Here is a 17,386-nt window from a genome sequence, read left to right as displayed (position 1 = left end):
TACACAAAAAAAAGAAATTGATTGTAATGAGAATTACATTTTACCTTTGTTTTGTACTTTCGATTTCCAATCCGGAAATTCTTTTCAGAAAAAATTATGTAAAAATTATATTTATGTAAAATATTTCCTGTATCTACAAGGACAATTATTAATCCCTTTGAAATATACAATCTACAAAAATAAGAAACGTAATCGATCATCAAAAAATATCAAATGTCAAAGGCTATCGAGAGACTGACGCTGATTAAGATATAATCAAATTAAAAGAAAGAAATCAAACAAGAACAACAATCGAACACCTGCAAAAAATACGAGGATCCTAAAATAACGAACAAACGAACTGTGTAAGTAACTAAATATAATTAAATATACTGACGTAGCAGTAATTTTTGTAGACAGTTTAAAAGGTTTATAAATAATAATGTCACGCATATCAGTACAAAAAAAACAAAACTGCAACTCATATGCCCTAATCGACTTTCTCATTTTCTTAACGCATATCACTTGACTGCAGCCCATGCAGCTGTAATTCAAAAATTATCTTAAAACTCATGTTATTTTCAGATGTCGTTAAAGTTATCATTTTATAAGGCCAAATTCAAACCAAGATTATAATGTATTGCTAATTTGTTACTAAAAGAAAACATTTATCGCTGTAGCCGTTTCCAAAAAAAATGGTTTTGATAACTAGAAAAAGTTAGAACAGCCATAGCTATATCTCGGCATGCAAAAAGGATACAAAGCCTATCTTGGTAGCATATTTTATTGTTAATTAATTGATGTTGATTGGTACATTGATCAACCCCAAAAACTACCCCATCATCCAGTAGCGCGAAACTCACCCTCGTAAAAAGTAAAATATCGGCCAAAAACGAAGAAACTAGAAAGGTGATCTTTCTATTTCCGAACCAAGAAACCCGTTTCCGAGAAATAATTGTTATGCTAACTTTAAAACTACGTAGCCATAACTATGTCTCGGCAGTGACAACTACAGGCTACAGGGGTCATCCTGACGGCATATTTTATTGGTAATTAATTAATGCTATTGATTAATAGATTGATTAATTCCCAAAACTACCAAATTATCCCATTCAGCAAAACCCAACCCCGGAAAAATCGAGATATTGGTCAAAAACGATGAAAATAGATAAGTGCACAAAGCTTATCAAAAATGAATCCCTAATATCAAATCCGCAAGAAACCACGGGCCAGCTTAATTAAGATTTTGTTTAAATAAGTGTTTTAACATATTTCAAAAATTTACCGCACTCATAGATACTGGAGAACTAAAAAAATCTATACCTTTGGTAGAAAGCTATAAAAGCATGGTAAAGTATAATAAAATATTCTTTATAAAAGCCGAATTCCGCCTTACTACGGTAAAGTGACAAAAGCACTATTTTCCAGAAAGGTTAAAACATGTTACTTAAACTCATATTTACTCCCAAATATGTTAGATATGATTATTAAAGAAAAATGGACAAATTATTAGTAACTTTAAGAAAAGTTACTGAGGACCTTTTTTGTTTAAAATGACTCAAAAAACTTTGTCGCCGGAGAAAAAGTTAACTTTTGAAACAAAATCCTAACCAAGGTGGTCCATGGTTTCTTGCAGATTTGATATTAGGGACTAACTTTTGATAAACTTGTGTACTTATCCAGGTTCAGCATTTATGTCCGATATCTTGATTTTCCCGTAAGTGGCCTTTGCTCTAGGTGATGATAGGGTAGTTTTTGGGGATTGGTCAATGTACCAATTAACAGTAATTAATTAACAATAAAATATGCCGCTAAGATGGGTTATGTATCTTTGTAAACATTGTTTCTCGAAACAGTGACAGCAATAAATTATTTCTTGGCATAAAGCTTCAGCAATAAATTACAAAATAATTCCTTGCGGTTCACTTTTCTAGTTTTATCGTTTATGGCCGAAATCACGATTTTTTGAGGGCAGAAGTTTTTGCTTGAAGTCTATAAAGTAGGTGAAAATTTATGTAATGTTCGTAGCATTTTTAAATCAATTGTATTAGTAGCTGAATGGGTACTATGGTCAAAGTATTTTTTTTTCTGAAACCTTCTAGGTATTGCCCTCGTGTATTTTTGGTGTATTTATCTATTCTGTTTCTCAAGATGCTGGTCGATATTTTGTATGATCTGTTCAGTAGCATTATTCCTCTATAATTACTGGTATCCCTGCGGTCTTCTTTTTTATGTTATTATATGACACTTTCTCTATTCCATAGACATTTTTACCGAGTTTCATATATTTTTTATTAGTTTATGAATCCGGTTCCGCAGATCTTCTCATCATGATTTCATCCGGTCCTGCTGCTTTTCCTGATGTTAACCTTTTCACTGTTTTAATACGTTCGTTATATGTGGGAGCGTTTTCTTATTTATATTTTTCATCCCTTATCTCTACTTTCACAATATTCCTGCTTTGTTTGATTATGTACAAGTTAGAGAAATACTTGTTCCAGTTTTCTTTGCCGATTTTTAGCTCTTGCTGTTATTTTATTGCTGTTACATTGTTATTTAACATATTCGTATAGCTACTTGTAACTTTTGTTATTTGCTGTTAATTTGCTTTCATCTGCTCTTTAATCCTTTCTGATTTTTACTTCTTATATCGTTTTGCCTCATCCTGTGTTTTTCTTTTGTTTGTTTGTTTGTTTAGTTTTTTATTTGTTCCGATTTTTATCCATGTCATCCATACTTGTTTCTGCTCTATATATATGGCTTTGCATTCTTCATCAAACCACTCTTTTGGCTTTGTCCTTTTGTTTCGTCTGCTGCCTCTATTACGCTTGTTCTTATGTTGTTCCAGTCAATTTCTGTATCATCGATTTCGACTGTTTGTAGTTTGTTTTTGTCTCCTGTATATTTATTATTTACTGCTTCCGTTTTTAGCTTCCCAAGATTCCAGATTTTTTTTTATTTCGTTGAGCTTGCGTTCTTAATTATTTTAATTTTTAATTTTGCTATTACAGTGAAACTTCCCCATAACGGACACCAATGGGGAAATAATTGTTCGTTGTGTAGAGTTGTTCGCTATGTAGAGTTATCGATTAATCTATTAAAATAAAAAAAAAATTCGATTTTCTTGATCTTTAATTAAACATTTTCGTACATATTTGCATAAGCATATACACAAATAAAACAACAAAAACTAATGTAAAAAAGGTAGGTATTACTTCTTAAAAAATCATCAATTTTGGTTTTTTTTTGTTTTGAACATTATTTTTCACAATTTCTTACTCAATATTTAGAATAACATCAGATATTTTTTGACTTACTTTTGGATCACCTTTATTATAAAAAATAATTATAATAATGCGAGTAGAATAACAATTCTAAGTTTCTTAATTTTAGATAAGCATCATTTAAATTAGTAAGTTCTAGTTCATCGTCACTCTCATTCTCGGAAATATTAGACACCTGTTCGTTTTTTTTAAATTCACTAAAACAACTAGCTAATTTACTTTAGAATTTTCCGTCAATAGGGCTGCATCAATCTCTAGGAAGTCCAAAAAATGTTCAACTCCATGACTTTCGCAAACGGTTGACAATGACAATTCATCTTCTAGATCTTGTAGCTCCAGATTTTTCATAATTTCTTCTCCATTACTATCGTTTTTTAAAAAACCGCACCTAATAAAACACTTTTTAATTGTTTTGGTTGAAACGTCTCTCCATGCTGCCAAATAATTAATAATGCTGCCAAATAAATAATCCAAATTAAGGCGTTAGCATCGTTATGGACTTCTCCAGTTCAGCCGTTGATAAAGAACATTCTATAGACGATAACATTCTTCTCATTAAAAACTTTTTATACAGGGATTTAAAGTTTTTAATTATTTCTTGGTCTAACGGTTGACAATGTGCTGTAATATTAGGTGGCAAAAATATTATCGATATGTTAGATAACTGAATATCCAGATGGGGTGTTGCTCTAGAAATAAGAGAATTATTCTATTTTGACGTTACATTTTTCTGTCAAATTTGTGCAGCCAATCTGTCATGATATCTCGGGTCATCCAGGCCTTCTTGTTGAAGTACTAGTCGACTTCGAGTTTATCAACATGAAAAATTTTAAAATATCGAGGATTTTTACTTTTACCAATCACCAAAGGTTTTCCTTTTTCTCCATTTAAATTTGCACACAATAATAGGGTAAATCTTCCCCCAGTGTAATTTTCATAACGAAATATAAAAGTTTTACTTGATAAGGCTCGATAATACAGACCAGTCTCATCAGCGTTATAAATATCTTCAGGTAAATAGCCTCTTAATAAATTTGGCAGTTTTCTTTGCCACTCTAAAACGTCGTCAATGTTAACATTTGCAGCTTCTCCAGAAATTGCTCTAAATTTAATGGTATGTCTTAAGCAAAACTTGTAAAGCCAACCATTGGAAGCTTTAAAATTTAAATTGGGTTCTTTCACCGCCTCTAAAACTCTTTCTTTTATTATCGGTTCAGATAATGGAATGTTATTACTTCTCACTTTACAAAACCAATCGTATACTATAGTATCGATGGCAACATCTTCAGTTTTAATCCCCTTTTTTTGTTTAACATTTACTCTTTCACTATACCACTTTTTAAATCGGCCTTTGTCTTTAAAATGTCACTAACTTGAGTTTTTCCTATTTGAAACTTTTCCTAATTCTAAAATAAGTTTTTCCAAATCAAACTCGATTTACCTAAAGTACCTTATGACCATAAGTACCAACTCTTTTAATCGCCTTTATCTGATTGCCCATGGTTGGTAGATAAAATTACAACAATTTCTTAGAAAAACTGAAGACAAATTTTGTCAGGAGTCGTTGTGAAGAGAGTCCGTTGTTCGAAGATGTCTTCCTATTTACCCAAATATGAAATGTTCGGTGACCTAAAAACTGTCCGTTCATCAGAGGTTTCCATTGTAAAGAGGTGTCCGTTAACAGAAGTTTTACTGTACTAATATGTGATCTAAATCAGCGTTTTCTCCCTTTATGATATTTTCTTTAATATTGATCGATATATCAAACAAAATAATTCAGTAGTCGTATTGTTGTGTCGCTTTAGCTCCAAGTAATGTTTTTCTGTGAAGGGATTAAAAATTGAAAAACGTGAAACCTTCGCAAAAGAGTCTTCTTGTCAAAAACGCTAATAAAAATCCTTTAAAATGTATATCTAAACAGAATACACATAGAAAGAAAAATAAAAACACATTAAATAAATCGTGTTTTACAAAATAGAGCTTACCTGTAAAAAAAATACTCCAAACATAATGCATGAAAATAGTTACAGTTAAAGTTTTGGAATTACATCGCAAACAATGTTATAATAAGCTAAAGTTGTTAAATATATTTCTGGTTTATGAATAGCTGTAAATTACCTTAGATTATTCTAGCTGTAGTCAAAAAACATTACTACTTAAAAATCTAAATGTAGTTTATGTACTAATAATCGTAAAATAAATATTCAAACAATTCTAAATTGCATGTATCATATATCGTTTAGTTTCTTTCAGTAATAAAATACTTGCAGCTTAATAAAAAAAATTATTAGAACTTCCTTTCAATGTGCATACTTCCTAAAAGTCCAATTGTCTAATCTATGCTACTTGTGAATGCATATTTGTTTATTTATTTATTATTGTTTAATAAAATTTAGTTTGTGCCTACATATTTAATAAAACATGTAGTCACAAGGAATATAAATATTGTTTTTATTACATTACATAATAAATAGATCAGTAACTCAAATATTATTAATGAAAATACATAAACAAAGGTATTTATTTATTACAATAATATAATACAATTTTATACGTTTTATTTGGTTTAATATTGAATGAGAAAATATCACAGAAATTTGCTTTTCTATTGCCTCAGATATCAGAAGAACAAGCGGGATTTGTCCCAGGAAAAGGCACAAGAGCACATCCTTAATGTCAGATAGCTAATCGAAAAAACTCGTGAATTCAATACTCATATGCTAATTGCTTTGTGCTATGGTCCATACTAGCAAAAATGGGAACACCCCACCACTTAATTCCACTAATTAGAAGTCTATATGAAAATAATAAGTGCACAGTAAAAATAAACAACACTCATTCCAATAATTTCAGAATAGAGGCAGGTGTCAGGCAGGGATGCATAATCTCGCCAACTCTGTTTAATATCTACAGCGAACACATTATGCGAAAGGTACTAGACAGATGGAAGGGTGGAATATCAGTAGGAGGTCAAAAAATCAGTAACTTGAGATATGTTGATGACACTTTATTAATCGCGGCAAATCAAGAAGAAATGGAAGACATAATGAGATGTCTGGAGGAGAAAAGCAAAACCTATGGACTAAAGCTAAATAAGATTAAGAAAAGATCATGATAGTAGACAGAGCTCGGAATAACCTTCAACACATTAAAGAAATTGGGGGCTTTGAAGTAGTAAATAGTTTCATATACCTGGGATCCCTAATAACAAATCACTGAGGATGTGACAGAGAGAAACGTAGAAGGTTGACTATTGCTAGAACAGCTATGATGAAACTGGTAGCAATTTGGAAAAATTCTAGCATAACAATACACACAAAACTAAGACTGCTAAGGGCACTCATTCTTCCCATAGCCACATATGCATCCGAAACGTGGACCTTAAAGAAAGCGGATAGAAATAAACTAGACGCTTTTGAAATGTGGGTATACCGCCGCATGTTAAGAATATCCTGGATTGATCATCACACTAACGTATCGATATTAGAACAACTTAAAGTAAAGGATAGATTGCTTAAACAAATACAACAGAGATATTTGCAGTATTTTGGATACATTCCTAGAAGAACAGGTACGATGGAAAAACTGATAGTGATAGTCGAGGGTAGAGTTGAAGGAAAGAGACCTAGGGAAAGATCTCCAAACCGTTGGGTAGATCAAACAAAAATATTGATTAACCAAGGGTTACATGAAGCCGGAGAATATTATGGACCGAGAGAGTCACAAATGTCGAGGTCTTGAGAAGAATGAATAAAGAAAAGGAAGTCATATTTACGATCAAAAAACGAAAACTGCAATACTTGGGACACATTACAAGAGGCGAAAGATATGAACTGCTTCGAATAATTATGCAAGGGAAAATAGCAGGAAAAAGGTCCATAGGAAGAAGACGAAACTCCTGGCTAAAGAATCTACGGGAATGGTATAGCTGTAGCAGCAACGAATTGTTTCGGTCAGCAGTTTCGAAAATACGTATAGCCCTGATGATCGCCAACCTTCGGAACGAAGATGGCACTTGAAGAAGAAGACATGAAGCCGAACAACTAGCCCAGGATAGGGAAGGGTGAAGGGAAATCGTGAAAAAACTGTAAAGGCCTGATGGTGTCACCACATCCCAAAAGAGATTAGGACTGAGGAGGAAGATTGGTATGTTGTCTGGACCTGGTGAAGTGTCTTTTATGCTATTAAGTGCTTCTTAAAACTGACCAAAATACGGGTGTATCGATAGGGTTAAATTCGTCGGAAATTGTAAAAGTACTGCCTCTGCATGTAGTATGTAGCTCATGAACTCGCGTTAGTGTAATTTTGACTGAATGGGAATTTTTGATAGGTATCAGCTAGTTCATTTACTATATCCTGTGGGTCAGTTAGTAACTGACTTGGTAGTTCACATATTGACAGATCAATGGAGCAAGATGTTCATGTAGCCATAATAAATCTTGTTAAAGACCCGTCGTTGAGTAGGCATAGGTTTTCTAACATATTTCCCATCGGTATTATTTTATTTGATCCCTATGTAATGTTATAGCCATTAAAATCTCCCGTGATTATTCGAGTTGAGGGAATTTGTTGGAAAAGATTGAGTAATTCGGGTTTATTAAACAGTTTCGTCTGATGAAACATTAATGCTACAAATATTAAAGTTTAGATAGGCCACTACTGTTACGGCGACTGCTCCGATATTAGATATGGGGTTTACATTTTGGACAGACATATTTGACTTATATATAGAGCTACTCCTCCACTTTCATAGTTCTGATTGGGTCGGTTGGTGCAACCTTTTAGGTTGTGCGTTAGGCTATTTTTAAAGCGGCTCTTTCGTATAGAAATAAAATCTGGTGAATACTCTGAGAGAAGCTGTAGCATGGTTAAATGGGTATAATACCCATTTAAATTCCATTGTAATATATTATTGAAAATGATTTTTTATTTAGTTGAAACACAGGAATCACTAATGGGTTAAGATAGTTTATGTTCTAATTTGGAGTTTTGCGTTGCCATGCAGTAAATCTGTTTAGTTTTTTTATCATACAAAGTTATCAGCAAAGATGTGATAAATAACAAATTTAATATCATTTAAAGGGTTTTTACCTACATAGTTAGTGGCTTTACTCATGTATACGTGGTAAGCATTCAACCAAATTTGCTTTAACCTTAGTCAAAATTTAACCTTTAGGTGTGCTTTCACCAAAGTGGTTATACCTATTTAAGGTAACTGCACTGATGATGGACTTGTTAGTCCGAAAATGTTCTGTGATGTGGCCCGAAAGTATCATTTTTAAATATTTTTTGACTATACCGCCAATTGTTTGTTCTTATATTTGTTTGGATTATTCCATAAAGCGTTCAGCTAGAGCATATCGAAATACTAGTTTTAATCAAGTGTTTAAAAATGTTTCTTAGTTAAATAAGAATCTCAATTAATACTTGTGTGTAAGATAATATCCTTGTCAGATCATACCAAAGTATGTTATTGATTTTTATATTAGGTTAATATTATAAGTATGGCACTCTAATATTTAACATTATTATGCATCTTATGGAACTCATTTTTAAATTTTATTATTATTTTTAGCCAGATTATGGTTGTATAAAGACCTAACTTCACATCCTGCAGCGCAGTATGCGGCTTGGGTTATTCTTCCCACTACATTAGTTTTGTTTAGTGCTGGGTTTGTACAACTTGTGGCACCACAGGCTATTGGTAAGTTGCATAAAACAAATATAGAAAGAAGACAATATCAGAGATAATTCGTTAAATAGTTTTTAATATAAACTTTAAAAAAATTACCTATAATGTTTCTCCGAATTTTATATTTCAAAAATATCAATTAATGTAACAATAAAACACTGAAAACTTTGTTTTCAAAACTTCCACAAAATTTATTTTAAATTCTTATCACTACAGCTGTTTTGGCTGATTGCCTTCCTCAAGTGATCTATTTTTGGCATGGGTTTACACTTTATAGTTTCTAATGAAATTTCTAATGATTCAATGACATTGCTATCAGATATTTTTATGGATCATCTAGAGACAAAGATTTCAAAACATCCCATATTCAAACAGTTTTTATATTGGTGGAGATACGTAGACGACGTACTGGTATGTTTCACAGGAACTAACAGGCAACTCGACCAATTTTTATCATATATTAATTCTCTTCATAATCATATTGAATTTACAATAGAAACAGAACAAAATCAATCCATAAATTTTTTAGATTTAAAAATTATCAGACTTAAAATCAAACATGACTTCTCCATATTTCATAAACCTACCCATACTGATACGACTATTCACAATTCATCATCCCATCCCACACAACATAAACTGGCAGCGTATCATAGTATGTTACATAGATTAACAGAAATTCCGATGTCAAAATACAATTTTGAGACAGAATTAAATATCAATAAGCAAATAGCAGTAAACAATGGATACAACGAACAAACAATTAATAAAATTTTAAATCAAAAACTACACAAGAAAGCCCTGAACTTAGTATTTCCATCACCAGAGAAAAAACCCAGTACCTTCTGCTCGATTACATATACAGGCAAAATATCAACAAAAATAGCCAAACACGTAAAAAAGAAAGGAATAACACCAGCTTTCAGAACAAATAACAACCTAGGCAAATATATTAAAAACAACAAGAGCCAACATAAAAAACACGTACACAGTGGTGTGTACAAACTTAAATGTGGCGACTGCCCAAAAACTTACATTGGTCAAATGGGTAGAAATTTTAATAAACGAATAGCAGAACATAAAAGGGCTTTCAATAATAGAAAAACAGATTCTACATACGCACTTCTAGATCATAATCATTCTTTTAATGATGAATTTAAAATTCTCCACATTCAAAATAAAGGCCTTAAGCTATCTCTGTTAGAATCTATGGAAATCAACAAATTAAAAAACACAGATATAATTCTGAATGACCAGCATGAGACAAACAGTTCTCCCCTCCTCAATCTTTTTCATTAGAGACTATAAAGTTTAAACCCATACCAAAAATAGATCACTTGAGAAAGGCAATCAGCCGAAACAGCTGTAGTGATAAGAATTTAAAATAAATTTTGTGAAAGTTTTGAAAACAAAGTTTTCAGTGTTTTATTGTTACATAAAATGAATTTTTATCAAGTAACGGTCGAATCCATCAACAATCAATTAAAATTATACAAAAAAATTAATTTTCCTTTTACATAAAAATATTTGCTGCATACAGGTATTAAATATTTTTCACTCCTTAAAAACAAAACATACAGTTTTCTTTTTTATTATAACGAAATATATTCTTTATTCTTTTTTTTTAATAAACTACAAAATGATGTATATTAAAATTTTTTCAAGATCTTCGTTTTAAAAAGGTTTGCGCTGAAAAAACTTGAAGATGGTGCTAACGCATGCGCATAAGAATTAAGAATGAGATTCATGTCGCGACAGGTTTCCGACGTGGGGTGCCGTGAGGTCCGACGTGAGGTGCGTCGGACTACCGAGCGTGTCGGATTGCAAAACGTCAGAGTATCAAGGGTATACTGTACTGTTATAATTTTAAGAAAATGGATGCATATATAAAAATTCGGAGGTTTTATACTATTTTTAACGTCATATTAGGTGTTACATTACAAAAAATTTAATTTAAGTTTTTTTAAATATTGGTTGCAGGTTCCGGTATACCAGAAATGAAAACTATACTCAGGGGAGTAGCTTTAAAGGAATATCTAACATTCCGAACACTTGTTGCCAAAATTGTTGGTTTAACTGCCGTGTTAGGAAGTAGTATGCCGTTAGGTAAGAACAGCTCTATTGATATACAGTAAAACATTGTTCACATTATTAAAAACCGATACAAATGCACCGCCTTATAAAGGTCAGTGTATTTTTATCGAGTTTATATTATAAAAAATGAACCTGGTATACGTAAGGAAAACAAAAATCGACGGACGGAGATGTGTATCCCATGCGTTGTTTTGTGTTACTAAATGGTTTTCTCGTTTTGTGTCTAGGAGTCTAGGTCTAGGTGTCAGAGGTCAGAGGAGATCGGAGAATTTACCTCGTACGAGGCAATGTTGTCGATTTTAGCTCTTTATGTAGTTTGCAATATCTAATCCAAAACTTCACGTATTGTATGTATAATACACAAGTTAACAATATCACTGAATGCTTTAAATTTTTAAGATAAAAAGATTTATTTTTTAGAAAAAGCTTTAAAAAAAAGTATTTTATTCTTGTTATAAGCGTATCCTTAATTAAGATACGACTTTCAGATAAATACATAATATACTGTAAAAAAGACAACTATTTTATTTTACGTATAGTGCTTCTACAATTCGTTTATACCTATTTCGTCCTTTTTAGAACTCATCAAAGCACCTCAGTAGAAAGCCCCAAACGTTAAATCAAATATTTTCCGTCAAAGGAAGTAATAACGAAATAATTTCCTAAAGACACATACAGTGACATCTAAGAGGACGCTGTAAACAAATCTTAACTGTCTTTTATATATCTTTATTTACTCGTATTTTGAGTATTAGAAGTCAGTCCATGAAAGGTTCTTACTTAGATGGACCGATATGACGTGGAATGCAATTTTAGATTGCCCATGTCGCTTTATTCATCGACTGTTTTCTTTGATAATCGTAAAAAGCACACAAGTGGGTGAGAATCTGAATTTTGGTGTCGTACAGGTAGTAGAAATCTTCGAATTTTTACTTTTTGTCTTTTTGAATGCTTCTACAATTCGTTTATACCTATTTCGTCCTTTTTAGGACTCACTAAAGTAACTCAGTAGAAAGCAGTAAACGTTAAATCAAATATTTTCCGTCAAAGGAAGTAATAATGAAATAACTTCCTAAAGACACATACAGCGACATCTATAAGGACGCTGTAAACAAATCTTAACTGTCTTTTATATACGAGTATCTTTATTTACTCGTATTTTGAGTATTATAAGCCAGTTCATGAAAGGTTCTTACTTAGATGGATCGACAAGACGTGGAATGCAATTTTAGATTGCCCATGTCGCTTTATTCATCGACTATTTGCTTTGAAAATCGTAAAAAGTACAGATTTGGGTGAGAATCTGAATGTTGGTGTCGAACGGGTAGTAGAAATCTTCGAATTTTTTCTTTTTGTCTTTTTGAGTACATCACACAATGAGTTCCAATCGCAAATCAAAATGGTAAAATTATTCACATCTTATTAAACTATAAAAATGAAGAATAGTTAAAAAATATATTTCTCGAAATATTTAATTTTAGTTTATTTAACAAGGTTTTAAGTTAAGTTTTATTTACACTTAATGAAACCAATAACTAAAAATATGATATTTATAAATTAATGTAAATATTTGATGTAGGTAAAGAAGGACCTTTCGTCCATATAGCTAGTATCTCAGCAACATTACTCAGTAAGCTAGTTACCGGATTTCAAGGTATATATGAGAACGAGAGTCGAACGACAGAAATGTTGGCAGCTGCCTGTGCAGCAGGGGTTGCCAGTTGTTTTGCAGCTCCCGTTGGAGGTAAGTAAATCAGTTATTTTCTTTACTTATTTACATACTTTATTCTGTTTTCTGTCAGTTATGTATAATTATTATTTAATGGATATTTTAATATATTTCTTAATCGAACATATTAAACGTTCAAACGCGGTTAGTTTGTTATTGTTGTTATTACCGGTATAGCTATGGATAAGGTAACGATTAGAAACTCAAAAAAAATATATTAGAAACAGATTTACGAACAATTTTGATGAAGTTTGCACTAGAAAACAAAATGTATTCTAGAAATAAGAGCATTGATTGTACAGGTATACAACTTGTCGAGTCATTCACGGTTTACTATGTATACTTTAGAGTTAATTTATCAGCGCGAGAGAGGGCTGTTCTAAAGTAATTAAATTTTACGACTTTTTCGTTTGGAAATGTAGGGAGTATTATAATATTCATATTAGGATTTCATAGTTATAAGTCAGTCGAATTTGTACCACCAACCAAACGTATCGAAATAAAACTTAAAGCCACGGATGGCAGAGAGGATCGTCAGATTGAAATTTACATTAGGGAGCTCTTAAAGCTAATTTTGAGTCAAGTTTCTAGTAGTCCTTGTAACATATTTTTTGTGAAGGCAGCATGACAATACAAATTGTTTCAAAGCACAGAAATTTACTATGAAACAGAAACGACGAACATCGTTTGAAAAGAAAGCCTGTTTTCGATATCTGAAAGTAGGACATTCTTCTAAAAAATGTAGAGGACGTTTGAACTGTATATTATGTTGTAAAACCCTTACTGTTTTGATGTGGTCTGATTTGCCGATTAATAAAATTGATACATCGACCTCAGGTATTACAGGTTTGTTTACAAACTCTGCGAATAAATATAAAAAGTGCACATGGCACTAAACAAGTAAGGACACTTATTGACACTAGATCGCACAAAACATATTTCTATTTTACAACTTACCGAGGAAGAAATGGGTTTTCCTGCTAAGAGGATGGAAAATATTGTACATTCAATATTTGGCGGTAAAAGTACTTCTAAACAACGACATAAATTGTACGAAATATCAACAAGTGAAGAAGCTTACACTTGTTTATTTTATGCCTTAAGTCACCCAAAAATGTGTGCAGATGTCTTTCCTGTTTATGACGGCCCTTGGATTGAGAAACTCAGTAACATGAATTTTTCGCTCAGCGATGCCGGACAGACAGCATCGATTGAGATTTACAGGCTTGTAGCAGTGGAAACATTTTTAGGTTGGACTCTTATAGTCAAGGTGCCAGTAGTTTCTTCTAATTTCATTAAAACTATGATTTCATTTTCGTTGTTTGTTAATAATTGTTCTGTAGTCAATCCTGTAGTGTTGGAAGTATATATCTGGTTCTCTAAATCCTGTCGATTCTTCATCAAGAGGTTGTGGTGTTCAGCAATTGTTCGAATCTCAATGATGAGCGGGTCCCGGAATGGTTGTATAGAAACGAATATTGGGCCTTAACAAAAAGTAGAGGTTAATGAAGACAAAATCTGTACCAAGAAAAAGAAAAAAGCTAGTTCGTCAGTATTGAATATAACGTCCGATTATTGGCAGGCATCACCATTACTTTTCTCAGTACATAAAACTTTTAAGAATGCTAGCTTGGGCGCTGTGATTTTGTTGTAATACAAGAAATTCAAACGAAAATCGTACAGGTAAAGTGGTACACAAGAGCTTTTATCATATAGGCCCATAATGACTACTTAGTTTGCTCTGCGACAAATATTGGACCTTAGGGAGTACACGGATTGTGCGGTCCATTTTAAAAGAATGTGGTGTGTCTAAGAGACAAGAAGGGAAATCGTTCGAAGTACAAACGTCTTTGTTGCCAGCAGATAGAGTTAGAGATAATACAGTCTTTGAAATTTCCGAAGTTAACTTCGCTGGACCTATTTACTTGAAATTAGGTGAGAAAGCATGGGTTTTTTATTAACTTGTGCCGTTTATCGTGCAGTTAATCTGGAACTCGTTACATCGTTGTCAACGAATGCCCTTATTCAAGCTTTTCGTCACTTTTTTGTAAGGCGAGGATGCCCTAGAATGATTTATAGTGACAATGGAACACATTTTACAGGATTCAAGAACACGCTTAAGCAATTGGACTGAAATACTATCGCGGAATATAGTTCTACACAACGTATTAAGTGGCATTTCAACACCCTCTACAGTTGCATGGTGGGGTAGATTTTGGGAGCGATTAGTAGGTATTGTGAAAGAACTATTGCGAAAAACTTTAGGTCAAGCGTCTCAATTATGAAGACTTAATTAGTTAACTGCGTTAACCCAAGTATGTTTTTACAGGAACAAGTCAATTACGAGTGCCGGATTGTGATTTGCTAGAACAGAAACGTTATGTTTAACTTTTCACATGTATAAGAGTTGAGAAATCATTTGCAAAAAAAATTTCGTGCTGAATATCTGGCTCAACTCAAATCAGGAACGAAGAAGACGAAGATGTCTAAACGCGTCTTCAGTGGCCTTTTAGGAAAATATATTGAACTTATACCTGGTAAACATTACCAGATTTAGTTAGTTAAGGCCAACTACTGAGATCATTACAAAGGTTTTACCCGGTGGAAGTCGTCGAGATAGTTATTCCTAACGAGAATTTCCAAGGTAATACTCTACTTTGTAGAAGTGAGGCGGTACCATACAAGAAAATTTTACACTGTTAGACCCTAGATCAAAGAATATTTTAGAATTTCAAATTGATTTGCTGAAATTTCTTTATCAAAAGAGTTCAAGCGTTTATGAAGGTGCATATGGTTTTGAGAATTTGCGAAAAAATATAAATATAGTCAACTTATATGGATTACTTCCATGGAAAAAAGTATCTCCTGCAACAGTTACGAAATATTTTTCTAATACCTGTTTCTGATCTTATCCATCTCTTTCCTACAGTTTGTAACGAAATTGTGGATTTAGATGAATTTCCTTCCATTTCCAGTGATCAGCTTACAGAGAATTTGCCATGAATTTATATGAATTTGCTTTTATTTTCAGTAATACACCTAACGAGTTGTGTTATAAATATGAAAAACATAATTCGGACGATAGTGATGTGGACAAATGGAAATCTCCAAAATTCACTTTATCTAATATGAGCGAAGTGTGTCAAAAATTAGAGCCATAAAACATTTATTTTGTAGCAACAATGATGAAATATTTATTAATGTTTCGCGAATTTTATAGCTCTAGTGTTTTAAATCAAAGTTAAAAAAATTAAAGAAACAAAAATTGAGATACTAAAAAAGCGTAAAAATGTAATTTTTTCATTATGAATATATTATCAGAGTTTAATTATATATAATCTAATTCCCCTTTACTTAATGGGTGTAGGAAATACTTTAATTAATAAAATTTAAAAAATCAAAAACCAGACAATTTTAAGTAACGTTCGATATTTCTTTCAATTTTGGTGGCTGTTATTGACTTGTTTCACTTTACTCTTATTAAAGCATTAAAAAAAGTATTATGACTATGATTATGACTACGATAATGACTATGATCTTTATTATAGAATAAAATAAAAATCTTTTTTCTTTATTTTTAGGTGTACTATTTAGTATAGAAGTAACCTCAGTATATTTCGCTGTAAGAAACTATTGGAGGGGTTTCTTCGCCGCTGTCTGTGGAGCATCGACATTTCGACTTTTAGCCGTTTGGTTCCAGAAAGCGGAAACAGTAACTGCGGTGTTTAGAACCAATTTTTTTATGGACTTTCCATTTGACCCTCAAGAATTGTTTGTGTTTGCACTGCTTGGGTAAGTGTTTGTGATTTAACTAAAATGCAGATATTTATACTATTTTCTTTTAAAGAGGTCATAATATATCTCTGGATCTTGTGAATAAGCACATAGGTCAACAATAGTAATTTTTTCAGGATCGTTGAAACAAAGTTCACAGGATCGCGCAACGCAAAATAACGTTGAAACATTTAAAAGTACCTTTTTGATGATAACGGGAGATTATTATAACAGAAATATAATTAGTTACCTTAAATTAAATTTTAGAAGATATTATTTGGATATTCACGGTTGTACTTTAGCTGTGAATTTGACATAACCCAATATATCTTAAATGTTTATGTGTTTTAGGCATACTTCCCGATGACTTTTTTACTTACAAATCACAAAAATTGATTGAAACAGTAAAAAACTACTTATTCTGTTACATCTCATAATGTTCGAGATGTTTGAATATCCACATGCTCATCATTTGCTAAATTTAAACATATTTGACTTATTTGCTTATGTAGAGGCAGGAAAATTACATTTTATAATCAAGTACGTAAATATCTCAGATCTGATAATTTGTTGACTCATGTGCTTATTCACAGGAGCCAGGGAAACATGCTCCTAAACGACGAAGAATATCCTGGCTCAGGAACGTCTGCCAGTGGTATGGCATGACCATGTCACTATCTAGGACCACTGTGAACAAAGTAAAGATCATGTGACGGGTCGTCAATGTTCTTGGAGGACAAGACACTTAAATAAGAAGAAGATCTGGGACGTGGGCTTAGACACTTTTAAACTAATTTTGTGATACTTTTCTTACGCTTGTCTTACTTATGCTTA

At 32.2% G+C, this 17,386-nt stretch overlaps 1 protein-coding gene across 4 annotated transcripts in view; it reads left to right on the top strand.

Annotated features, from left to right (window-relative positions):
* Positions 1-17,386, top strand: part of LOC140437561 (chloride channel protein 2-like) — a 293,059-nt gene that overhangs the window by 238,880 nt on the left and 36,793 nt on the right. For all 4 annotated transcript variants that reach the window (XM_072527159.1, XM_072527155.1, XM_072527156.1 and 1 more), the window contains exons 5-8: positions 8,839-8,967; positions 10,936-11,061; positions 12,629-12,793; positions 16,360-16,570. In XM_072527159.1, the coding sequence (XP_072383260.1) occupies positions 8,839-8,967; positions 10,936-11,061; positions 12,629-12,793; positions 16,360-16,570 (631 nt within the window). The remainder of the gene's footprint in view (positions 1-8,838; positions 8,968-10,935; positions 11,062-12,628; positions 12,794-16,359; positions 16,571-17,386) is intronic.

The sequence above is a fragment of the Diabrotica undecimpunctata genome, chromosome 3 (assembly GCF_040954645.1).
Source record: "Diabrotica undecimpunctata isolate CICGRU chromosome 3, icDiaUnde3, whole genome shotgun sequence".
Taxonomy (NCBI): domain Eukaryota; kingdom Metazoa; phylum Arthropoda; class Insecta; order Coleoptera; family Chrysomelidae; genus Diabrotica; species Diabrotica undecimpunctata.
Note: the sequence above shows the minus strand (reverse complement) of the source record. Positions and strands in the feature narration are given on the sequence as shown.